This window comes from Lissotriton vulgaris, chromosome 12 (genome assembly GCF_964263255.1).
Source record: "Lissotriton vulgaris chromosome 12, aLisVul1.2, whole genome shotgun sequence".
In the NCBI taxonomy this organism is placed as follows: domain Eukaryota; kingdom Metazoa; phylum Chordata; class Amphibia; order Caudata; family Salamandridae; genus Lissotriton; species Lissotriton vulgaris.
Window position 1 is genome coordinate 289,485,520 of NC_141700.1, and position 26,195 is coordinate 289,511,714.

At 40.1% G+C, this 26,195-nt stretch overlaps 1 protein-coding gene across 2 annotated transcripts in view; it reads right to left on the bottom strand.

Annotated features, from left to right (window-relative positions):
• Nucleotides 1-26,195, bottom strand: part of LOC147673984 (uncharacterized) — a 987,450-nt gene that overhangs the window by 679,368 nt on the left and 281,887 nt on the right. For both annotated transcript variants that reach the window (XM_086945069.1, XM_086945070.1), the window contains exon 4: nt 22,535-22,648. In XM_086945069.1, coding sequence (XP_086801195.1) covers nt 22,535-22,648 — 114 coding nt within the window. The remainder of the gene's footprint in view (nt 1-22,534; nt 22,649-26,195) is intronic.

Here is a 26,195-nt window from a genome sequence, read left to right on the forward strand (position 1 = left end):
TTATAGAGAAATTGTAATTGCATATTTGGTGTAACATTCTGGCATGCAGTAACACAAGTTATTGTGGTACATGGAGCCCATTCCATGGTTTGTTATGTAAGCTGAAACAGATATGTTGTTTTTAAAAACGATTTAAGAAATCAATTTATGTGCGATAAAATTCGCCGAAGTGCGGCGATAATTATTGTCTCTAAACAAGTTAGAGACAAAAATTACCGCTAGTTGTTGGAAATATGCCCCCGGGTTTTTCCTTGCAGGAATCGGGAAGCGAAAGACTAGCACTGAAATCAGTAGTCTCACACCTGAATCGGGAGGGTTGGCATGTCTGGATACTCTACAGCTGGAGCCATAAACTACATCCGCAGGGCTAGGTGATAGCCTAGGTCCGGCCTGGACAATCGGACACAGAGGAAGAGAAGTGTCAGAGGGTGCGGTAGTGAATAGGGTGAAAGGGAGGTGTCGAGCGGGCACAGGGTGTGATTCTCAGAGAAGAGCAGCGCAGATGGGGGAAGTATATGGCCCATGCATGAGAGAGAGAGCGGGGGTGACCATTGCGTGGGGGAGATGCGTGCGAGGGTGGGGAGCCATGCTAAGAATCAGCGGCGTGCAGAGAGTGGCCCTGGTCAAGGCATCTAAAATGGCTGCCGTGCACGACAAAATTGTGGCATTGGACAAAAACGCAAGATGGCGCTGACAATGTTTATCAATAAGGATTCATTTATAATAAAATATTTACTCGCAGTGACAAAATGGTGTTCAACACTTCCTGATTTCCATCGAATCGAACGTTAACAAACGTCACGCAGCAAAAAAAAAAAAAAAAAAAGCTCAAGCACAGAGCGGTTTTTAGCCATGTTATCCAATGGAAGGTGGATAACATGGCTAAGAGCATTTGCTGGATAATGCATGAATATCGCTGACTTTTCAGCGATATTCATGCATTGTGGCCGATGTGCGGCGATAATTTTTGTCTCTAAACAATTAAAACGAAGCACAAAATGGCGAATTCCCGTTTCGCTACCAGTTTGCGGCCCAGTTTGCGGCCCGTGAAGCGCTTCTACCGTGAAAAATCATTTTTTTTTATTTTCCCCACGGGACCCTTTAATAACCCCAACAACATTCCTAGGGGGTCAAGAGGGGTATACCTTGCCCCCTTTCAATAAATTCCCCCTTCGTTTTTCACCTCTTCTTCTCTCTCGATCCTACCGAGAGATAAGATGGCGGCCGCTCCGGACTATTTAGAATGTTGACAGACACCGGAGAGCCAATCAGCTTTCTGTTATCCAATGGAAGGTGGATAACATGGCTAAGAGCATTTGCTGGATAATGCATGAATATTGCTGACTTTTCTGCGATGTTATGTTTACCTTTTTAAATGGAAAGTGTTCCTCTTGGGGCAAGTGTCTTGTAAATACGCTCCCATTTGCGCTTGGCAAATTTAGATTTTGATTATGGGAGTTACCTAGCCATGTTAATAGTGTCCCAAAAATGGTGCTAGGGCATTCCAGAAAACACTTTCATGTGTCTCAAGGACATTTTTAGTCATTTCTTCATGAATGCAGGTATACAATTGATTTATATGCTGTGTTTAAAAACGAATTTTGAAATCAATTAAATTTCAGGATATGTACTGTTAGAGCTTCATAGGTTGTTTGGGGTCATATTTAGAAGGCATTTTAGTGTCTTTGATGTTATTTTTCCCTTTTTAAATGGAAAGCGTTCCTCATGGGGCCCTGAGCAGTTCTTAGCCATGTTATTTAATAGGAAGTGGATAACATGGCTAAGAGCATTTGCTGGAAAATGTATGAATATCGCTGATTTTTCTGCGATATTCATGCATTGCGGCCGTTTTTTTTCACATTTGCAAGCACTTCTTAGCCATGTTATCCAATGGGAGGTGGATAACATGGCTAAGAGCATTTGCTTCAAAGGTTGTTTGGGGTTATACACCATTTTTGGGAAATTATTAACATGCCTATCTAACTCCCATAATCAAAATCTAAATTTGCCAACCGCAGGTGGGAGCGTATTTACAATAAATTTGCACCATGAACAACGTAAAATAGCATACTACACACTCAAATGCCTTATAAATATGACCCAAAACATCTTATGAAGCACTAGTAGTGCATATTTCCAGAAATGTATTGGTTTTCATTTAATGATTTACTTCATTGGTAGGCCTTCACATGTTTTTTTACCTTGTTTTTTTTCAGTGATAATCTTATCTGCAACCATGTGTTGGCCTCACCTCAAATAAACAAAACAGGTGATGGACTGAATGTGGATCAATGACACACATTCACCCCAGTCTAAAGATCTGGGCCTAAACAAATCTTTAGATAGGCTACATCTTATCGTCATCCTAAATTAATGATTTAAAATATTAGGGAGTGATTTATGAGTGTTGTATGCCTGTTTTGTACCATTGAGTGTCATTTTTGTGATGCAGTGCTGGTGGAAAATATTTGCTATGTTAAATAATTAGTACGGCATTAAGTTTTAGATGACTGTTATTTATTTACTGTTTGGTAATAGTGGTTAATAACATTTTATATTATATTTTTCCACAGATTCAACTGCAGATTCTTTCATAGTTTGTAAAATGCCTTCCAAAAGTAGAATAAGAAAGGCTAGAAAACGTCAAAGACAGCAGGATGATGTTTTATTGCAGCAGTCCTCTTCCCCAAATACTTGTCAAAACACCAAGAAAGGTCCGGGTAAGAGCACGAAATCATTCTTAAGAAATATTTGTAGTAAAAAAAGTTTTGCTCAAAAAAATGTTTCAGTTCACAAAAAGAAAAGTAATTTAAATGGAAAGGAGAGACCCATCACAAATGTTACTGGTAGAGGAAGAGATAACTCTGTGCATGATAGTAGAAGGAAACAACAGTTTAGGGACATTCGAAATCGAATGTTCCGTAATAGGATATTAGTTAATTTATTGAAAAATATTAAAAAGAAAGGCCAACAGAAAGCGGCATTTTATAAGAAGAAGAAAAATGTAGAGAAAATTATTGATCATGCTTTTGAAATTAAGCGAAAGTTGTTTATTTTGGTAATCAATAGAATTAGGAAACTAAGCAAGGTAATTTCTGATTTCAAAACAAAAAGTAGATGGAAGAGAGTAGTAAATCGTACTAACTTTTGTGAAGTTTTTTCCGGAGAATGGATGCATAGTTCAAGTTCTGAGGCATTTTTTAATGAGGAGACTTATTTTCAGGATAATGATTTGGTGCATGCAGTTGACATCAGTGGTCGAGCTTATGAAGTGAAGGATGGTTGTCCAGTTGAAAAAGAACAACTTGTGACAACAGAGACAGAAGAGGCGCTAAGTGATGAGGTTTTAGGAAGACGTCCTAAGGGTCCTGTGTACATTTGGAAGTGTAGTTCTATTTGCAGTGTGCGACAGGTTTCCATCAATTTGCTTTGTGATTTTATACGGACATTTAATAAGAAAAGTTTGAAGCAGAAAATGAAGTTGTTGCAAGATTTAGATCCTTGCAGAGTGAGACAAATGACAGGTTTGCGTGGTCATTCACTGGCTTGTCTTTCCAGGAGAGTATGCCAGAGTGTTTTTCATCATTTCAGGATGCTAGCAGTGCATCATAATAAAGTGAGAAAATTAGTGAGAATGTTGTATTATGCTAAGAGTCCAGCAATTATGCTTAAACAATTATGTGCTGCTCTTTTGCATGGTTCTGAAATAGATGTGAAGAATATTTGTGAAGAAATTGAGTTTTGTTACTTTGGTAGTAAAGATGAGAATGTTCAAATTGACCCAGAAGTAGAGGGTAATGTGGAAGATAATGTACAGGTTTCCAGTACAGATAATTTTCAGAAGGAAATTGCCACGTTTCAGATGAAATCAAGTGAGAGGCCTAATTTCACTTGTGTATGTTGTCGACGCACTTATTATAAGAATCAGACTAAGGTAGTGGATTTATATGCAAAAAGTGAAAGGGAAAATAATAGTGAATGGAAGGATTTTGCCACATACTTGATGGTAGAAAATTATTTTGATTTGGGATCGGATCAACGTGTGTGTACTTATTGTTGTAATAAATTAAACCAAAACCAGATGCCTGCTAGGGCAGTTCATAATAATCTGGAATTGGTTGAGATTCCTTCTGAATTGAAGGATTTAAATACTTATGAATCTATTTTGATTCAAAGTATCCATCCCTTTCAGGCTATTGTAAGAATGGAGCCAAAGACAGGGAAGTTGCCTCCAGCAGATTTACAGAGAGGATTAAAGGGAAGAGTTGTTTATTTGCCTCTAGATTTGAACAAAAACATTAACACAATTGGAATAGAAGAAGTGGAAGAGGAACCTCTGGTTATCTTGGTTAATGGGGTTCCGACAAAGAATAAGAAAATATGGCAAGATTTAGTGGATGTTAGGAAAGTCAAAAAGGCAACAGTGTATTTGAAGAAAAATAATAAGTACTATAAGAATGTATATGTTGCAGAAGAGGAAGTAAGTGATGAAGAGGATAGCGATTTGTGTGCTGGCCAAATTGAGAAAGTAGAGGCCTCTAAAAGTGAAGAAATATATGAACATTATAGTGTTCATCCTTTGCATTCCAAGGAAGTCATGGGGAATGCTATTGAGTTGTTTCAAATGAAACAAGCCAAAGGGAGTCCCATTAGTGTTTGGGAGGAAAGTTTGGAAGCTCTGTGTTTCCCACAGCTATTTCCCACAGGTCAAGGAGGAAGATATGATGAGCGACCTCATCAAATTCCTGCGTCTGAATACCGGACTTTACGATTGTATGCAGCAGATCCTAGGTTTCGGCAATGCATTCCCTATTTGTTTCATCTCCTGTTTGAAAGCGATCTGTCTGGACTGTCATATGCAGTGAACCACATCTTAAAAAGTGGTATACAGATGCGAAACATCTCGGCAAGTGACTTTATGCATAAAGTCAATGTCCAAGACAGTATTTTGGATTCTCACTTAATTAATCTCATGGTGTGTCAGCGTGGTACTAATGAGTACTGGTACCGTCGTCATGGTGATTTAAAATGTATGCTGAGGAACTTAGGAACTCCAACATGGTTCCTCACTCTGAGCTGTGCCGAGTATGGCTGGGAAGACTTACTTGAATTTCTACGAGAGGCAAATGGAAATATTGAAAACATTGAATTCAAGACACCTGGAGAACTGTGTTCTTTGGATCCAGTGAATGTATGCAGGTACTTCAATCATAGATTTGAAGCTATGATGTCTTTCATCACAAATAAAAATAATCCACCTCTTGGAGAGGTGTTGGATTTCTTCTGGAGAAAGGAGTACCAAGCAAGAGGTGCCCCTCATATACATATGTTGTTGTGGATCAAGGATGCACCTAAATTTGGAACAGATCCGGATGACTTAGTGATGAATTTCATCGAACAGTATTCTACGTGTGCTGTTCCAAACGCAACGGAGAAGAAAAGTCTAAGAGAACAAGTTCTACGTTTCCAAAGCCATCGTTGTGGAAAGTACTGTCGTCGTAAATTCAGAAACAAGGACAAGTTCTACACCAAATGTCGTTTCAACTTTCCACGACCGGTGATTTCTAAAGGAAGAGTGAACAGTTTGATGTCTTCGCTGCGACATAATGTGACGAGGAAATCACCCAAGAATACATACAATTTGAAAAGGAACGAAGAGTCCAAGTACATCAATGACTACAACCCAGTGATTTTGTCTATGTGGAATGCTAACATGGATATACAGTTTGTGGCTGACAACTGTATGGCTGTGGCTCGGTATGTGACATCTTACATCACCAAAAAAGAAAAGACCGAACTGAAGGATATGTGGGAGGATATTTCTCATGAAAAGAGCCTCAGCAAGAAGTTGTACAGTTTCAGTCTGAAGATGTTGTCGCATCGAGAAATCGGAGCTTACGAATGTTCTGACCGGTTGTCTTCAGCAAGTCTCTATGCCAAATCCAGGAGTCTAGTTTGGGCGAGTCTTGGTCTTGCTGCAACGCGAAATCGAGTTCTAAAACCTGTCCGGGAAATTGAGTATTTGGCAGAAAAGGAACCAAACAGTACCGACATTTTGAAGACCAACATGTTGGATACATATTATCCAAATCGAAGCAGTCACCTTGAGAATGTTTGTCTATATGAGGTTCTCCAAAATTATATATTCAAGAGGAACATCAAAGAAGATATTGAGAAAGGAGTGTATGCTGTAATTGGAAGTGAGGGATGCCTGGTCAAGCAAAGAAAATGCCAATTAGTAAACCATCGAAAATTGAGTGGTGAATCTCCAGAAAAAAAGGAGTTTTTTTATTTAGCACTTTTGCAACTTTTCAAGCCTTGGCGTGCAGAAGAGGAACTGCTTGGAGATTTCCTCTGTTACGAAGACTCTTTCAATGCAGCCAAGGAGTCCATAGAATGTCCTGCTTTTTCTAAATATCAAGAAATGCTAACTTTGGAAATTGAGCAGGAAGCAACGATTGCAGCCGAGATTGCCAGAGACAGTTCTCAGGACAGTCAGAGTTCTGTTTCATTGAGTCAAGATCCACTTGGAGGACCTATTATCGAAAATGAAGCTGCCACTGCTATGAATGAAGTGGAAAGAGCCATGGCACATGCTCAGGAGGATTCAGTTAACTTAGAAGACTTGGAAAAACAACTCAACGTTGAGCAGAGGAAAATATATGATGAAGTTACCACGGAAATTGAGCACGGATTAAGTCATGAGAAGAACAAGTGCTCATGTACATCGTTGAAGCCTGTCCGACTGTACGTGAGTGGAGAAGCGGGAACTGGAAAAAGTTTCCTCATTAAAGCAATCTCTTGTTATTTGAAGGAAAGGACTGAGTCATCGCTGTCTTGTGTTGTCACCGCTCCTACTGGACTGGCAGCACATAACATTAAAGGTATTACTTTGCATCGTCTACTGATGCTGCCGGTGGAGCATGACAACAAATTACAATACAACAAGTTATCTGGAGATGCTTGCTGTGAAGTTTCAAGAGTCTTGAGGAAAATGAAACTACTTATCATTGACGAAGTAAGCATGGTTTCCAATGTCATGCTTGCCTTTGTGCATTTGAGAATGCAAGAAGTACTTAAAACTGAATATGATGTGTTATTTGGTGGGAAACACATCATTGTTTTCGGAGATCTTCTGCAGCTGACACCAGTAAAAGGTCAACCTGTGTTCAAAATACTCACGCATGAAGATACCAGGAAGTGCCTAGGGAGCATTGGCAACGTCAATATATGGTTAAACTTCAATTATGCAGAACTGCATCAAAATATGCGTCAGGCAAAGGATGAAGATTACAAGAATATTCTACAAGATATTAGAATTGGAAAAGTGACTGAGCATGGGAAAGAAGCTTTAAATGCACGATTACTGTCAAATTTATATCCCAAACAAGAGATTGTGCCTGAGAATATTTTTCAGAAAATTACTGAGAAGAAATCCGGGATATGTCTCATGCCAACTCTTGCAGAATGTGCCATCTTCAACAACAAAATGTTGAATTTAGAAAAGCAAGAGATTGTGAAACTTGAAGCTATCGACAAATTAGAGCATATGGGATCAACAATTATTTTGTCAGACAATTTGAAATCAAAATTGGATTCATTAGAGAAGACTATATCTAAAACAGCGGGTTTTGAAAAGACTTTGAATGTGTGTTTAAATTGCCGAATTATTTTGAGAAGGAATTTACATGTAGAAAGAGGTCTGGTAAATGGATCAATGGGTAATGTTGTTGATTTTGAGAAATACAGAAATAGAGATGGAATAGAATTTTTAAGAATTAAATTTGATGGCATTGAGGAAGTACAGCAAATTGGTCGTTGTTCTGCTAGGTTTTTGCTTGTTAAAGATTTATATGTTCGCCGTAAACAGTTTCCTGTTTGCTTGGCATATGCGGTGACAATCCATAAATCGCAAGGTTTAAGTGTAGACTGTGCATTGGTGAATATTGGCAGTTCTGTGTTCAAGGAGGGTATGGCATATGTGGCATTGTCACGAGTTAGAACTTTATCGGGATTGTACTTGATTGACTGTGATGTCACAAACATTTGTGCGGATCTAGATTGTGTTAAGGAATACAATAGGTTAAGAAGAGAGTATGCGCCACATTTGCCTCAATATCCTTTGTTTGAGAAACGTGTGGTAGGCCGCAAACGTAGAAATAGCAGTAATAGTAGGGAGGTTGTTGCAAAAAGACTAAAAGTCAATGAACCGAAAATTGTTAGCAGAAAGAAAGTGGATTCTGTTGAAGATGTTGTCGGTTTTCAATTTGAAAACAGTTCTGGTGTCAACTGCTATGCAAATGTAGTGGTTAATGTTCTCTTTTCACTAGAGAGTTTAAAAGAACAGATTCTGTTGAATTCTGAACAAATTTTATGCTGTTTGTTGAATTCTGTTTTCGAGAAATGTAGCACTGATCGAACAAAAGTAGAAAGTGTGTCTGAAGTTCGTTATCTGTTAGATGAATGTTCAGGTCAAACAGACTTCTCTGAAAATAATCAGCAAGATTGTCAGGAGTTTTTAATGTATATGCTTGATATATTGCAAGTTGAGGGTGTAGATGTAGATCACCTGTTTGGGCTTTCTTATCAATGGCAGCATGACTGCGAGAATTGTAGGGTATCAAGTACTACTAGTGTAGACTCAGAAAGATTTATATATTTAACTTTGCCAGACAGTAAATCAGTCTCCTTTAATAAGCTAGTAAATGCAGCGGATCACAACATGGAGTGTAGCCAATGTAAATCTGAAATGATGTCAACATTACTTATACGTAGATATGGACAGTATGTCATTTTAATGATCCAACGATGTAGGCCTGATGGATCAAAATTGTCAACTTTAATAAAAAAATTTGTGGCTTCTCAGCTTTCAATATCAGGAAGGACTTTTGTAACTGTAGCAATTATCTATCACGATGGTCCTTCAACAACTTCAGGACATTATACAGCTTATTTAAAGTCTCGAAACGGCTGGTCATTCTGCAATGATTCCGTTGTAAGTTTCAAAAAAAAATTGCCGTTTGACCTTAAAAATTCTTACCTGGTGTTTTTAAAACCAAAATTTTAAAGAAAGAATCTCGAGATTTCCTGTGAAGAATTGGAAAAGGTTCATCAAGTTGAGGGAATGTAAGTCTGCAATGCTGTCTAGATTATTGGTCCAAAACTTTTAATTATAATGTTATTTTGTAAAATCCGACTATATAAACCTGATGCAAGTAAGTCTGCTTCATAGTAAGCAGTATCAGTGTCATAGGAAAAGGAGAACATGAGTGACAAAGAAGAGTAAGATATTAGTAGTCCAGGATTGTGAAAATAATCTCAAATGTTTTCTTTTTGCAAGTTGCGAAAATAGAAAATGTCGGGATTTGATTGGAAGAATTACAAGACTTGCGAATCGCGGCAACATGATTTGGCCTAGTGGAAACATGTGATAGAATGAGAGAAGTCTTTTTTTCTATGTAACATATTTTTCGTATCGATGGAGGTTTTCTTTCAGAAAGTGGCGGGCAGAAAATATTTATAGCACAACAGAGTGGATGCTGTTCATAGGAGATCCTTCGACGTCATTGAAAGTAAGTTAATTTTAAGGAGTTTTGAAATCAGATTTCTTAGGTTGTATGGGTTTTTTAAACACAGTCATTTTGATTGTGTTTTTTTTTCCCCGCTGTTACATGATGAATATCTTCAAGTCACTGATTTAAGTGAAATTTGATACATTCTGAGAACAGCAAAAATAAACCATTTAACATGTATAATTAATGTTCTTCTGTTTGTACTTATGATATACATTTAGAAATGTGAGGTAGATATGGAAAAACTGAGTCTTTTGTAAGTGTCAATTTTAATGCTTATAGTGCTGTATTTCCGGGTACTGTTTTTTTTAAAAGGAATAGGCCTCACCTCAAAGAAAGCTCTTCAAAGCAGACATCTTATTTGCATCCTGAAACTATCATTTAAAATATTAGAGACAATTTTATGATGGCTTTACATCTTCAACATCAAGATACAGTTTTTTGTAAAATATATATATTTAGGATTGTGTAGGGGACGTAGAGAAGCAGAGACTTCTGTAAATGTCAAAGTTGTTGAAAAACTGTTTGTTCTTGAACCTTTTCCCTTGTCTTTTCTAATTTTTAAGTACATGTTTTAATATTTTTGGAAATGTTTGTTCTCTGTTTTACAGATTGAAAGTATGAAAAAATATTTTAAAAAGGTAACAAGAATTATAAGGTAAATGTTTTCTACTCTTTTTACCCACAATGCACTGCTGATGATGTCACTGACACTATCTCTCATTTACTCTCTATAGCTGTCTTTCTTTTTACATTATTCTCTGTTTACTTCCCTTATACTAACTCTTCTTTTTTTAAAAAAAATATTTTTTTAGTTCGCTTAAAGTTCGCGAACCGGTCAGCGAACTTGAAGCGAACCAAAAGAAATAGAGCTTGCCAGAGTGATAAACATTCTAGCAATTTTATTTGAAAGGGGAGGTAGTTCTGAAAAGAACTTTTTTTTTTTGTTTTTGTTGTTTTATATATATATTTTTTTTCTGAACATTTTTTGATTTTTTTGTATTTTTAGAACAGTTTTATGTTTTTTTTGTGTTTTTTATGGAGGGGAAACAACAAAAAAACAGGCATTGAAAACGGCTCAACAGGAGCAAAAAAAAAATTACTTCTTGGGTGCATTAGGGCACTTATGGTTTTCGAACACCATATTAATCAAATTGATGCTCATGTTCCCATACGACAACATTGCACCGCAATATATACAAGTAAACCTCATATGTTGGAAATTTGGTTGAATATTTGGCACAGTTTCCTGTGCCTCTCTTCCTGACAAAGACATTGATGAGGTAGATCTGGCCACAGGAGTTGTCGGGGGATTGTCTTGTAGGTCCCTTAACTCAGCCCGGCTGTAGTTCAAGGGATGCCACCTGGTCATATGTCGATGCATAGTATAGTTGCCCATACTATATTTCTTCTCTGTGCCTCTTGACAATCTGTAATCACAGATGAGGCAGGTGACATATTTCGCATTCACCTTCTTCTCCCCTGGAGGGATGGAAAAAAACTGCCAGATGAAACTAGTTTTTCTCTTTGAAACACGGGGCAACTCTGGGATAAATTGTTGTTGATGTGGATCCTCTTCTTCTTCTTCCTCCTCTTCCTGCTCTCTGTTGGAGGTAAATTGACTTGGTGGTCCTCTCTTCTTATGAGGAGGTGGAGGTGGTGGTGGGGGTGTACCAGCTGCAGCAAGAATGGAAGCCATTGTTGAACTTCAGGTAAATGGTCTTTCTCTCACCAAGATGAAAGTCAGAGTGAGGAAAGAAGGAGGGGTTTACATGATTTGGGAAAAGCAAAAGTTCTGAACCAATGAAAAGTGTTATTTTTAGGTCACATGACCTAGTATTACATCATTAGGAAACCAAAAGTGAAATGAACTAATGAAAAGTGTTATTATCGAGTCACATGACCTGCTGTCTTTACGTTTCGCGCTTTGCGCCACTATCCAATCCGCTTCCGGGTCCGCTAACTTGGCACGTCGGATAACGTATTACGCGACAACGCAAAACGTCATGATAACGTAACAGTTACGCTTAAGGAACGATTACCGGCTCGCGCACCAAGTCGCGGCTTTGAATTCAGCTAACGGGAAGCTGACCAGTTCGCGGACTCGGAGCGGAACAAATTTTTTTTTTTTTTAAAAATGTATAAAAAACATGTACAATATATTTTATGATTTAAAGAAGAATACATTTTACAGATACAAATATTAGCTTTCAAAAAACCATTGAAATTCAATGAAAAAACCATAGGTTATAGTCCATATATAGTTAGGAATTAGCATTTACAAAACCTTATTTTACTCGCATAAAACCCTTGAAATTCCATATATAGTTAGATGCGCTAACTATATATCGCGCACCCGCAATCCACTGCTGATGATGTCACATATTACATCATTCATGACATGGTCAGTGACATCAGTGATGACATCACTGATCACAACATCCAGTGACTGTATGTTTCTGTAAAGTTAAAATATGTCTTACATATTGAAGAATGAGTGGATGTATAAATGTCTGGATGAAGGATTTAGTAGGTGCATGACTGATTGTATGAGGGAGTGATTAAATGTGTCTCACTGAGTGCATGGGTTAGTGAATAAACTATATTAGTTTGTGCATCATTATATCTGTTGTTCTGTAAACTGCTGCATGTGTTGATCAGTAGCTATATGAATAACTATATGGGTTATTGATTGGTTGCTCAAGTATTTGTATGGGAGACTGAGTATATGTGTGAGTGGCTGGGAGGTGTGTGACTCTGTGCATAGATGTGTGAGCAGTTGATTCACTAGATGTATGGTTTCAAAAGTGCATGTGGAAACAGCTGTATGGGCGGTTGACTGTGTGCATGAGTGTATTGGTGAGTGAATGGATATCTCAGTGCTACATGTCAAAGTAAGTACATATGTAAAACACAGTACATGTGAGAGTTAACATATATAAATAACTGTGCATTAGAGCCAGTGAATGTGTGAATGGCTGTATGGATCATTGTGAACTTTTATTAGGGATTATATAAGAGAGTAAATATGTGTTAGAATATGCTTCAATAAGTAAGGTGTGTATAACTGTATAGTTGAGGAATTGGAGGTGTGATTGATTCTTTGCATGACTGTCTAGGTGTATGAGTAACTCCATGGATGAGTGACAATCTGTGAGTGTCTGTTTTCACTGAGTGTATCTAAGGATATATCAGAGTCTGTAGAGGTTCATCGTATTAACACATGAATGATGTCATCTGTGATGTTGTCAGTGATGTCATTTGAGTTGTCATCAGTGATGTCATCAGTGATGTCATTTGAGATGTCATCAGTGATGTCATTTGAGTTGTCATCAGTGATGTCATCAGTGATGTCACTGACCATGTCATGAATGATGTAATATGTGACATCATCAGCAGTGGATTGCGGGTGCGCGATATATAGTTAGCGCATCTAACTATATATGGAATTTCAATGGTTTTATGCGAGTAAAATAAGGTTTTGTAAATGCTAATTCCTAACTATATATGGACTATAACCTATGGTTTTTTCATTGAATATATATATATATATATATATATATATATATATATATATATATATATATGTATATGTATATGTATATATATATATATATATATGTATATGTATATGTATATGTATATATATATATATATATTACCTACTGGCGGTCGCCAGTAGGTAGTTATAGTTAGGATTTTTTTCAATGTTAAATCTCAAAATTCTATTTGGAATAACTTTGGCACCGGTTGACGAATCTGCCTGAAAATTTCCTGAAAATGGCCTCGTCGAGCTCGGGTCCTTCCTTAAAAGTTTGGGGGGGATACGTCAAGCGGGGGCCGAGATAAAAGGGGGGTCCCAAAACGCGTTTTCCCCATGTTAATTTCCATAGGGCGGTCGATTTCACTTTTAGCCCGAACGGCTGAATGGATTTCCACCAAACTTGGCAAAATTGTAGGGACTGGTAGCCCGATGTGCCTTTGCTATGTCTCAAGATATGTGCTCCAGTGGATTTTGAGTAATTTAGGTTCAAAAAAATATATATATCTATAGGCGCTCTCCGGTGCGCGCACCCGTGAGCGCTCCCGGCGCGACACGCGACTTGCGCGCAGGAAGCTGATTGGCTCTTGGGTGTCTGTAAACATTCTAAACAGTCTGGAGCGGCCGCCATCTTGTGTCTCGGTAAAATCGAGACACAAGGGGTTTGAAAAAAAAAGGGGCAAATGACCATAAGGGGGAAGAGTAGACCCCCTCTGACCCCCTAGGTTTGATGTAGGGGCTAAAATAGGGTCCTGCAGGGCATTAATTTATTTTATTTTTTTTCGTTTTGCGCGGGGGAAGCGCATGGTACGCGCACCGGCGAAGCACGGGGAAAATCCAGGACCATATTTATGAAGGCCTTGCGCTGCTAGTTTTGCGCCTCCTGTGCGTCAATTTTTGTGACGCACCAGCGGTGTAAAAAAATGCGCATTGTTATGCAATATTTAAAAAGTGACGCATCTATCTAGATGCGTCACTTTTTAAATATAGTGCAACGAGGCACATTTTATTACACTGCTGGTGTTATGCGTCACTTTTCTGTGCGCACTCCTTATGACATTCCAGATGTGTCATATTTAATGTATGACGAATCATGTTGCAAGGAGTTACAGATACGTCAGTATTTCTGACATATCTGTAAACATAAAAGTGATGCGAGGCAGGTGCAAGATTTTGACGCAACAGCATCCTAAAAGTGACGCAGAGAAATCTTATAGATTTCAGTACGTCGTTATTACCAAGCTTTTTGCGGGGGAATGCCCCCTTTGCATACATTATACCTGACGCAGATATAATGTGGCGCAGAGTTTTAAAAAGTGACCCATGTACCTAGATGCGTCACTTTTTAAAAATAGCGTCAGGTATAATGCATGCAGAGGGGGTGTTCTCCCGCAAAAAGCTTTGTAATAGCGACGCAGTGAAATCTTTGAGATTTCACTGCGTCACTTTTAGGATGCTGTTACGTCAAAATCTTGTGCTTGCTTTACAGCAGGTGTTAGACTGAGGCAAGACCTTTCACATGCTGCTTTCCCCATTTGAAAGGACGCATTACTGGAGTTGCGTCACTTTTGTGACGCACTCCAGCAATGCGTTACTTGGAATGTCATAAGGAGTGCGCACAGAAAAGTGACGCATCGCACCAGTGGTGTAAAAAAATGTGCCTCGTTGCGTTATATTTAAAAAGTGACGTATCTAGGTAGATGGGTCACTTTTTAAAATCAAGCACCACATTATATCTGCGTGAGGTATAATGCATGCAGAGGGGGTGTTCCCCCACAAAAAGCTTTGTAATAGCGACGCAGTGAAATGTTTGAGATTTCACTGCGTCACTTTTAGGACATTCCAGATGTATCATATTTAATGTATGACGAATCATGTTGCAAGGAGTTACAGATACGTCAGTATTTCTCACATATCTGTAAACATGAAAGTGACGCGAGGCAGGCGCAAGATTTTGATGCAACATCATCCTAAAAGTGACGCAGAGAAATCTCATAGATTTCAGTACGTCGTTATTACCAAGCTTTTTGCGAGGGATTGACCCCTCTGCATACATAATACCTGATGCAGATATAATGTGGCGCAGAGTTTTAAAAAGTGACCCATGTACCTAGATGCGTCACTTTTTAAAAAATAGTGTCAGGTATAATGCATGCAGAGGGGGTGTTCCCCTGCAAAAAGCTTGGTAATAATGACGCAGTGCGTCACTTTTAGGATGCTGTTGCGCCAAAATCTTGCGCCTGCTTCACAGCAAACCTTTCACATGGTGCTTTTTCCATGTGAAAGGACACATTACTGGAGTTGCGTCACTTTTGTGACGCACTCCAGCAATGCGTTACTTTTGTGTTTACAGATACGTCAGAAATACTGACATATCTGTAACTCCTTGCGAATTGATTAGTCATATATTAAATATGACATATCTGGAATGTCATAAGGAGTGCGTCCAGAAAAGTGACGCATCGCTGTTTTCACGTAGCGATGCGTCACTTTTCAGAAATGAGGCCTCCAGTTTATTCACTGTGTCATAACTTTCTTTTCTAACACTCACCTTCTTTCATTCCTCCTACTTCACTTCCTTTCACCTCTCATACCTTTCTGTTCTTTCTTACTCATTCTCCTTTCAATTATCAATGCACTATATTTCACTTACTCTTCATTTTTTTAAGAATATAGCTCTTTGATGAGAATTGGAGGTAGTTCTGAAAAGAACTTTTGGTTTTCTTCTTTTAACTGACAAGGAACAAAAACAGGGAATGGAAACTGCTCAACAGGAGCAAAAAGAAAACAAAAAAATTAGGGGTGGGAAGGGCAGCGATGGTTCTCCAATGCTCGAACCATGAGCAGGACACTTTGCTCCCCATAGGTGAGGAGTTGATTGCAGTATCTGCATCTGACGACCCCATGGTTAAATGCAGGTTGTATGTTTGGCACCTGCTCCTGCGATTGCTCTCTCCCAGAAGAAGTTGCTCCTCCGGTTGATGTAGAGGCCCCATCTCTGGGAACCTCTTGTGCCAGAGCCCTGACACTTTCCCGGGAAAAATTCTGGGGGTACCTCCTCTCCACATGTCGGATCATGGTAAAGTTCCCAAAAGAGTACTTTTTTTGGGGGTTACCCCGTGACAGGACCTGTTTGCAGATCCTGCACTCTACTTTTGGTGCATTCACCTTTTTCTGGTCTGCTGGAAACTTAAAAAATTTCCAGATGAAATGCTCTTTGACCTTCGGCTGAGGAGGCTCTTCATCAATGAAATCATTGGAGTCATCTTCACTGCTGGATGGTCTGGCAGCCATGATTATCCAAGAAATATGCAACAGCAAAAAAGGCAGGTCTTTCAGTCACAAAAGTGAAAGAAGAAGTGAAGGAAATGGGTGGGGATTTCATTCATTGTAAAAAAAACTGTTAGCAACCAATGAAAAGTGTTATTTTAGGGTCACATGACCCGACGCGTTTACGCTGCGCGCTCCGGAGCACTTCCGGGTGCGTTTACGCAGCGCGATCGTAGGCGCTTCCGGGGCGCAAACGTGGCGCGATCGTAGGCGCTTTTGCGTGCGTTTACGCGCCGCGAACGTAGGCGCTTCCGAGGGCACTTACGTTGCGCGCCGAAGTGACGTCATCAAACTTTTACAGAAATGCATAATCATTTTCCTTATTAAAAAAAACTAATTTTATTTGTATGGTACGAAATGTTTTGCATTATTATTAACTTTTCATTCATATTTTTTTTCACGAACGACAGTTGCGCTCTGGGTGCGCTTTCAGATGAGCTCACGGAAAAGCTTACCGGAGAGCTTAGCTGAAAGCTTCCCGGAGCGCGCACCCAGAGCGCAAAAGAAAAAAATTATATAAAAAAAACATGAATACTTTAAAAAAAACAGCAAATTGTAAAAAAAAAAAAAGGTTAGAAACTCGATATACAAAGGAATTAGCATTTAAAAAACCTATGAAATTCACTGAAAAAACCATAGGTTTCACACCAGTTATAGTTAGGAATTAGCATTTAAAAAACCTATTAAATTCACTGAAAAAACCATAGGTTTCACACCAGTTATAGTTAGCTGGAAATTTTACTGATATAAAACCATTGAAATTCCCACGTTATAGTTAGATGGACTCACTATAACTTGCGCGTGCAATGCACTGCTGATGATGTCTTATTAAGCCAGTTAACCAATCAATTTTTAAAAACTATCCATTTAGACACTTATTTAAACATTTATTCTTCCATCAACTTTTACATATACATATATAAAATATATTTATTTTTCAGAAAGACACACATTCACTGGATGGTGTCATCAGTGATGTCATGAGTGATGTCACTGACCATGTCATGAGTGATGTAATATGTGATGTCATCAGCAGTGCATTGCACGCGCAAGTTATAGTGAGTCCATCTAACTATAACGTGGGAATTTCAATGGTTTTATATCAGTAAAATTTCCAGCTAACTATAACTGGTGTGAAACCTATGGTTTTTTCAGTGAATATATATATATATATATATATATATATATATATATATATATATATATATATATATATATATATATATATATATATATATATATATATATATATATATATCCATATAGGGGAAGGGGTTAAATTAGCTACAACATCGTTCCTGCCGTAATCCGGTTGTAAGGTTAGTGTTGAACCTTCCTCTGTAAGACAAAGTGACAAGCCCACTGTAACTTACAGCCCGAACGATGGATACCAACACAGTTCTTACATCCGTGTTGTAAACGTTGATCGCTTTGAGAATTGAGGTAGATGTCTTCAGGGGTGAGAATATAGAATTACGAAACGAAATGAGCACTATGAGACGTGAAGTGGCAGGAATGTCTCGCTCTAGACCTTTGGGTACGCGGGGGAGTCAGTATATTAGGAATTGGACATTACCTTCTCCAGCTTCTCATGATGCAGCTACAGGGCAAACGACGCATAATGTGGGAGAGGGTACGGGTCCTTCCACTATACAGGTTATACAGCCCGCACAGTTACCCTTAGCTCCTCCTGAAAGATTCTTTGGGGATCCAAAGAAATTTGGTATCTTTCTGGGACAGTGCAAATTACATTTTATCTGTAAACCAGCAGTGTTTCCTACTGACCAGGATAAAACGGCCTTTGTGATGTCTTATCTTGGGGGTAACGCAGCTAGTTGGTCTTTTCCCCTCATAGAAAGAGACGACCCTGCCCTGCATAATTTTGACACCTTAGGTGAAGAAATGCGCAAACTATTTGATAGGAAGGCACACTTGCTCTAACTAGACAGGGAATTAATCACACTGAAACAAGGTTCCCAGGATTTACTGTCCTACATTACGACCTTCAATAGACTCATAGCTGAAACCGACTGGCCTATGGAGAAAAGAACATTGCTGTATTACCAGGGATTGAGAAGTGAGTTGAAAGACGTCCTGGGTCAGGTGGTGCACAAGCCAACCACCTGTGATGAACTCATTGATCTCACTGTTCAGTTAGACCATAGACTGCAAGAAAGGCGAGGAGATAAACAGCGTACCGACTCCAGATATATACCTCCACGTCCCAGAGCAATAACCGATGGACCCTCACCAGCTTTTGATGGGACAGAACCCATGCAGATTAGTGGCATAAGAGGACCACTAAGTCAAGACGAAAGAGAGAGAAGGAGGAAACAACGGCTATGTATGTACTGTGGGAAGCCTGGACACTTTATCAAAGACTGCAAAGCAAAAACCAAGACAACCTACAAAGAATTCAAAGGGAATCAGAACGTGCCCATTGTAGATTACCTGCTGGAGAGTTCGGAAAACCAAAACACCCAAACAAGTCCCAGACCCCTTGTTTGAAGTCACAGGAGGAAGAGGTCTGCCCAGCTGTGGTTAACATAGTTCAAAACGCAGTGGCACATATGAACGTATGTGCTACGTTGGACATACCTGGGGACAGACTTGTGCTTGTACATACCTTGTTGGACTCCGGGGCTACAGGTAATTTTATAGATCAGAGTTATGCACAAGAAATTGGTATACCCTGTGTAAAGAAGAAGGTTCCAGAACTAGTAAAGGCCGTAAACGGTACAAAATTGACGTCAGGTTCATGTGAGATTCCATACCTAGCGAATCCAAATGCAGGTGGGCATGAGTCATTATTATTACATGCAATTTGACTTAATTGACGCCCTCCATTTCACTCTCATACTGGGCATGCCATGGCTTACTTTACATGATTCCTTCGTGCAATGGGCAGCGTAAACTGTTACGTTGAACTCCTCATATTGCAAGGAGCGTTTTGATCTCGCTGACACGAGAAGAGTCGGTCGAATACGCTTCCTGGGACAGGAAGGCTGTAATCAAGTGCCAGCACCTTCCACCTCTATACTCTGGGCACCGCCCGAACACAAGGTCCTAGCGTATAACTAAAGTCTAGATGCTACTGGACTTCTCAAAATATTTGTTCAGCGCCGAGAATTTCCGCAAAAAAAGCTCCTACAATTGGAGCTTCGGTCCTGATGAAAACTCCAAACTTAATATGAGTTCGAAACGCGTAGACCAAATAGGTTGAGCCATAAGATTGCACAAACTTCTTCACATAGAGTGCTCCAAATTCTAAAAGAGTTTTTGATATATAAAATGTCTATGGTGTCTTGTGAATATTGTAAATGAAGATTTAAATGTACATATTTTTCAGAAGCTGTATGTGTGTATGAGAGTGAGTGTTTGTTGTATGAAACGATTTTGAGTATGCATATGAAGATATAGATGGTGTGTTTTTTAAGAAAATTTAAACATTGTTATTCTTGTGCTTTCTGTATAGATGTATAAAACATAAAATGTGGTGAAAATTAACCAAACAATGAATAAAAAGTAACAAAATAAAAAAGTGATTAATTCTATGCAACAAGTGGTGGTTCTACATGATGTTTTGAATTCACATGTATGCCCAAATAAGGTTAAGAGTAAGGTCAGCAGTAGTGGCTTTTCTTTTGTTCTATATTGGTCAGTGGCTTGGCCGTACTGTGGAGAGCCCAAACCCAGTGGTGGTTTTTGCTGAAATTAAACATGTAAGCATCATAGATCTTTCAAAAGTGAAATTAGCATATTTATTTATTTTTATATGAACAATTTTGCAGTCGTGGAATTGACTAGAGTAGATTTTGAGCATTGGCCAATCTGATAACAAAATCTTTGACCTTCTCCCAGGAAAGTGTTTATTTCTAGGCCCGGGGAGGGAAGGCTCCCACCCCAGGGGTCCAGAAACTTGTCTTGTGGTGTCAGGCTGGTGTTCACCAGTCAGGAACCCATCAGCGGTTGGTTTGGTTCAGGGGTTCCCTCTTGAAGGGCCCCCTGAGTGCATGGAATAATAAATATGACACTTGAATCGGAGCACGTTTATTATTCTCAGATGTTTGATACCAAACATCCCAGGATTCAGTTAAGCCATTTTGGTGCTAGGAAACTAGTAATGACCAGTGTCTGGCACATATACTCGGGATGGCTTTACTGGGCACTTATATTATCTTAGAAAGGCTTTAGATATTATAGGGACCTTTCTGCTCATGCAGGAATGTGTGCCATGTTGACTCTTCACTTTTAGCTGCACCACAACAAGCAGGCTACACTGGCAGTTGTGCTTGTTTGTTGAGAGAGGTCTGAGGGTGGCATAATACATGCCTCAGTGTCCTTTTCCTGGCTACCATGCCCTTGGTACCATAGGTACCCCTTACTAGGGACTTGCAGGTAGGCCAGACAGAGTTGTGCCAATTGGGGAAACAATGGTACAGGTTAGGGAAAGAAAACATGCCCTGGGGAACTGACTGGCAGGGAACCAAGGCACACTCAGCCAAATTGCATCAGGTAGCTGCAAAAAGTTAGGGGGCAACTATGCAGAAAGGGCACTTTCCTAAACATGGTGATTCATTATCCAGGAACAGTGGTGTACCAGATAGTCATTATTTGCCATTAGTTCCCTTTTAGCCATACAAAACAACATTCTAAACATGCGTCATTTTAAAACTATGCTTGTCCTTGCTACTCAGATTTGGCAGTGAGCCTGTCTCAAGCTTCTCATCAAAATGTAAAGGAGCAAAGGTATTAGGATGACTAAAGGTCAGGTGTACTATTACACTGCATAACGTAGTCTCAATTTGCGACCAGTATTTTTCCTACCTGTGTGAACCCAAACTATGTACAAATTCCAAATCTGAAAGAGTCACAATTAATATTCATGAGGTAGGTCGCAAATAGCGACTCAATTCGATTGGACACAATCACAGGGATAATGATCTGCAAGGGTCAGCAGACCACCATGTCGCTGATAGCTTTTCAAATGAAGATTATGATTTTTTTTAAAATCGATATGGAGTCCAAACCCATTTTAGAAGCTGTTAAAATATTACTGATTCCTAAAATGGGTTTAGTAGATGGCAGAAAACATTTCTGCTGGCGTACACAGCTATTTTGACTGTTTGAGACCATAAAAGCATTTATACAACTTGCCTCATATCTGCACAAGATCAGACAGTTTCGTGAAGCTGAAGAACCAAAACTATAATTGTTACTTGTTCCCAGGATCTTGGTTTTCCTACTATATTTTGATGAGTGAACCAAAATACTGGGTTCAGTCTTCAAAGACATAATATCCAATGAACAGGTTTTGGGTTCCAATCCATTTTTATTATCACACACTACTACAAACTCTAAGCAAATTCTAAATCTGTCCAATCTTGTGAAGATAACCAAAGACAGAAAATGAATGTCTAAGATTTCACAACTTAGTCCTATTCAGAGACCAGGATAACAAACCATTCCCCCTGGTTCCACAGTTTCCAAAATGCCCACTAGATTCCTGATGTGGGTGTTGTTCTGATAGTGGGATGCAAAGAAGGCTGTTCCCAGGGGTATGACACTGTGGCAGCCAAGCCCAGATTTTAATGCAGGGTTTATTATCAGCATATTTTGTTAAAGTGGTAAAGGTGTAGTTAAATGTAAATAAAAAAAATTATCTAGTTCCTTCCCTCTTCTATCCCTCCACTATGCTTTTCAAACCAAATAACAGACTAACATGTCCACAGCTCAAATTAATTTAATATTTCCCCAGGCTAATTAACCAATAATTCTTTTTTAGCCCTGGAGTAGCGTGCTACTCACCGAAAAGCGCTTCAACACCTCATCAAGGGTAGCAAGCTCTATATAAATGCAAACCTTTTCCCTCTTCTATCCCCTACTATCCTTCTCAATCCAAATAACACACTAACATATCCACCGCTCAAATTAATGTCATATTTCACGATAATAATTCACCACTAATTCTTTATGGGTTCCGGAGTAGCATGCTACTCACCGAAAAAGAGCTTCAACGCCTTGTCAGCGGTCTTAAGCAATATATAAATGAAATTACAATACAATACAGTTCATATTATTGCCTACTTACTTGACTTGTTACTGTGAAGACACCTTTTTTTTTCAGGGATGTGACCCGTAGTGAAATAGGATTCTTTGTCATCTTTAATTCTCAACAGAATGTCGGAGTTCACAATTTTGTAACCTGTAAAACAAATGTATGGTCGAAATTAAAATAATAACCATTTAACAACTAATACAACCTCTTTAGCTACAGTGCGTGAAAGAAGTTTCGATAGGGTATGAACATATCAACTTTGTACTTTGAAATAAAATTAATCATTCTTCCTCAAGTAAGCAGCTGAAAAACAATTTAAGTACTGTACTTCTAATATTGATTCACAAGCGCCAATATCTTTTAGATTCAAATGAATTTTGAAAATCCCAACCAAGACAAGAATTCTAAACTTGAATGTATTAGCATGTAAATAACTGCTGAACTAGCATATTTTCACCATCTATAGTACTTGACCCTAATTAGTTCCTTCTGCATGTTTCAATATCTGACTTCCTCTGAAAAGCTCTTGGCTGATTCCCCGATAGATTTGCAATTGTAATTATCAATACAATTAAGGCGTGATTCACGACTTGGCAGGCTTTCAATATGGTTTAACAGACTGTTTGATATTTTAGGAAGCAATGTTCATGTGTATAGTGCATGTACACCTATACTTCAGAGCAGAAGTAAAATCACAAAATTGTAATTGCACCTCTGTCCAATAGATAAGGAGTATGGTACTTACCCTGCAAACATCTATTCATAGTGTATTTGTGGTATCTTAACCACATCGCTGCTCATTACGAGCTCAGCTCGTCATGAGGCACGGTGCTCGTGTGCTTATGACGAGCTGAGCTCGTCATGAGTCGCGCAATGCTCGCACGTGGGCTAATTCCCCCGCTGTGCTGAACGTTCTTAAAAACGGGCACGGTCATGACGAGCAGCTCGTCATGAGCACAGCGCCACCGAGCTGCGTGATGAGCTGAGCTCGTCATGAGCACTGGGGCGCTGTGCGCGCCCCCGCCCCCCAGCACAGCGGGGGAATTACACCCGCTGTGAAGGGGTTAAGGTTGGTCTATGTACAAACCAGCTTTGGTGGGTACCATGGTGGAGCAAAACCTCTGACCTCACAGCCAGAGACCTGCTCTCTCCCTCTGCAGCTCCGCTGCTGTGCTCTGCCGCTGCCCAGCACAGGTAGAGGTTCGAGCCACGGTCTAGATTGTATTATGTCTGTTTTTGGTCCTTCTGCAATTGTGCCCTGTACTTTAGTTAATTGTTGTTGCCTTACGTTTACTGTGCACTTTTTTGACTGTATTGTTGCCTTGCCTTATTGTGCCATTCTGTTTTGCCTTATTGAGGCATTCTCTGTTTGTTGCGCTCTCTGCCCGCTTCCCGCTTCCTTTCCCACCCCTGCTGCCCCCACGGCCCCTCCCCCCTGCCAATTCCTGCTCCCACCTCCCAGCTGCGCCTCCCTTCCCTATTTAATGATGGATGCTGCGAGGGAGCGTGAGCAAGACCTCTGACCTCACGTCCAGAGACGTGCTCTCTCCCTCTGCAGCTCCGCTGCTGTGCTGTGCCGCTGCCCTGTGCAGTGCTCGGTGCAGGTAGGAGTTCGAGCCACTGTCTAGATCAGGGGTCTCCAAACCGGTCCTGGAGGGCTGGATCCATGCCAGATTTTTGGGGTATCCCCATTGGGATACATGTAGTAATTTTAAAAATCTGGCATGGATCCGACCCTCCAGGACCGGTTTGGAGACCCCTGGTCTAGATTGTATTGTGCTCGTTTTTGGTCCCTCTGCAATCGTGCCTTGAACCTTACTTTTTTTTGTTTATTTGTTTATTGATTTTCATCAGATTACACAACAGAAACAAAGGTGCAATGCGCCAACCGTTTGCCAGTCACATCCGATGTACAATACTTAATTTAGATTCAAATGCATTGTCTTTCTGTCTTAGTACAGCAGCATGTTCTATAGTACATAATTACTTCATACCAGGTCTTGGACATATTATATTGCCTTTACAGTGCGCAACATCAGGGGAATAGACATCAATGCAACCCTGCCCCCTTAGTGGCGCATGCCAGATCTCTTAGTACAATAAGCAGCAGCAGATATATCACCCATATAAATTACAAACGGTCCTCCACCCTCGCCATGCATTTACAGGAATATCATTATTCCGCTTCAGTCTCCTCCACCTCATGCACTCCAGAACTGTCATCTTGTTTAGCCTGGCTGTCTGTCAATCGTGTCCAATCTAAAAAGGGCTCCCATATATCAACCGGACGGATTGTGGAGGGCAACTGATCCCAAAACAATCCTAATTGTGTGTGCCCATAGGTCACACCCGTTAACCAACTTTTAAAATCTGGAACCCGCCTCCTGCCCCAGCGAAGATCAATCTGTCTGCGGGCATATAGCAACAGGAGTGTGTGTAAGTTACGCCATTTGGGAACCATATCACGCACATATCCCAGAAGGCCTAGCAGGGGCGAAGGTGGATCTTTCCTGCCAATTATTTGATTTACTGCATTAAATATCTCAACCCAAAACAACTGTAAATGCGGACATTCCCAAGCCACATGTAGGAAGGTGGCCTGATCGTATCCGCACCTCCAACAACGCGCATCCTCTCATAGGCGTATGCGATGTAAGGTAATCGGCGTTCTATAATATCTATGTATGAATTTAAAATGTATCAGCCTTAAACGATAGTTCGGGGACAAAACAGCGAGTGGACTGCAGCCATATTCCCATTGTTCCTCCGTCATCTGTGGGTCTAGTTCCCCATTCCAGAGCTCCAAAGATTTGGGCTTCAGAATCGGGCACTCAGTTTGCATAGTCGTGTAGAGCCTAGAGACTAGTTTCCTGGATGACTTTAGTTTGAGAACATTTTCAAGGGCTAGCATAGTCGATGGGGCCTCAGGGAATCCCGAATATAGCGCGCGGCATGCCGTGCGTATTTGATGGTATAAAAACTTTTCAGCAAACGGCGTCACATGATCTTCTTCCTCTAAAGGAGGAGGTCGGAAATTGCCATCTTGGTAAAGGTCAGCGAATGTGTTTAACTTCATGGCGGTGAGCAGCACCTTGCTAACAGCTTTCTCCATACAAGGCAGTAAAGGGTTATGCTTCAATATCATCGATGGTGCATATAGCACCTGAACACCCGCCCTTTTCTGCAATTCACGCCACACCCATCGCAGTGTGCCAGCAGTGGGTTTACTGAAACAATATTGATGTCAAAAATATGGAGATACCAAAATATCGAGTAAAAAATATAGAATACCAAAATATCGACTTCCTATCTCCAAACAGGTAAGTACCAAAATATCGATTCAAAAATATCGATGTTAGTGGCGTGGCTTGGCCGGCGATAATGGCGGTCGTGTAGAGCTTGAGCTCCGACCAGCCTAATCCTATCCTATTAAAAATATCCTTGCCCTGGGATTCCGCTGGGCTCCTGGACACCGATCCTTGCTGCTGGACCGGTGCGCTACACTCGGTAGCGAGATCAGCCGAGTGGGGGCACCGAGGACGTTGAAAACGACCCAGACTCGCCGCGGGCCCCTACCGATCCGACGGGGCCTACACAGCCGGGACCTCGATTTTGGCGCCATCCGGGTCCGGCGGCGCTAGCGCGGCGGAGCTCCGGGGCTTGGCCGGGGGCCTAGCCGTCCGGGGGGGGGCCC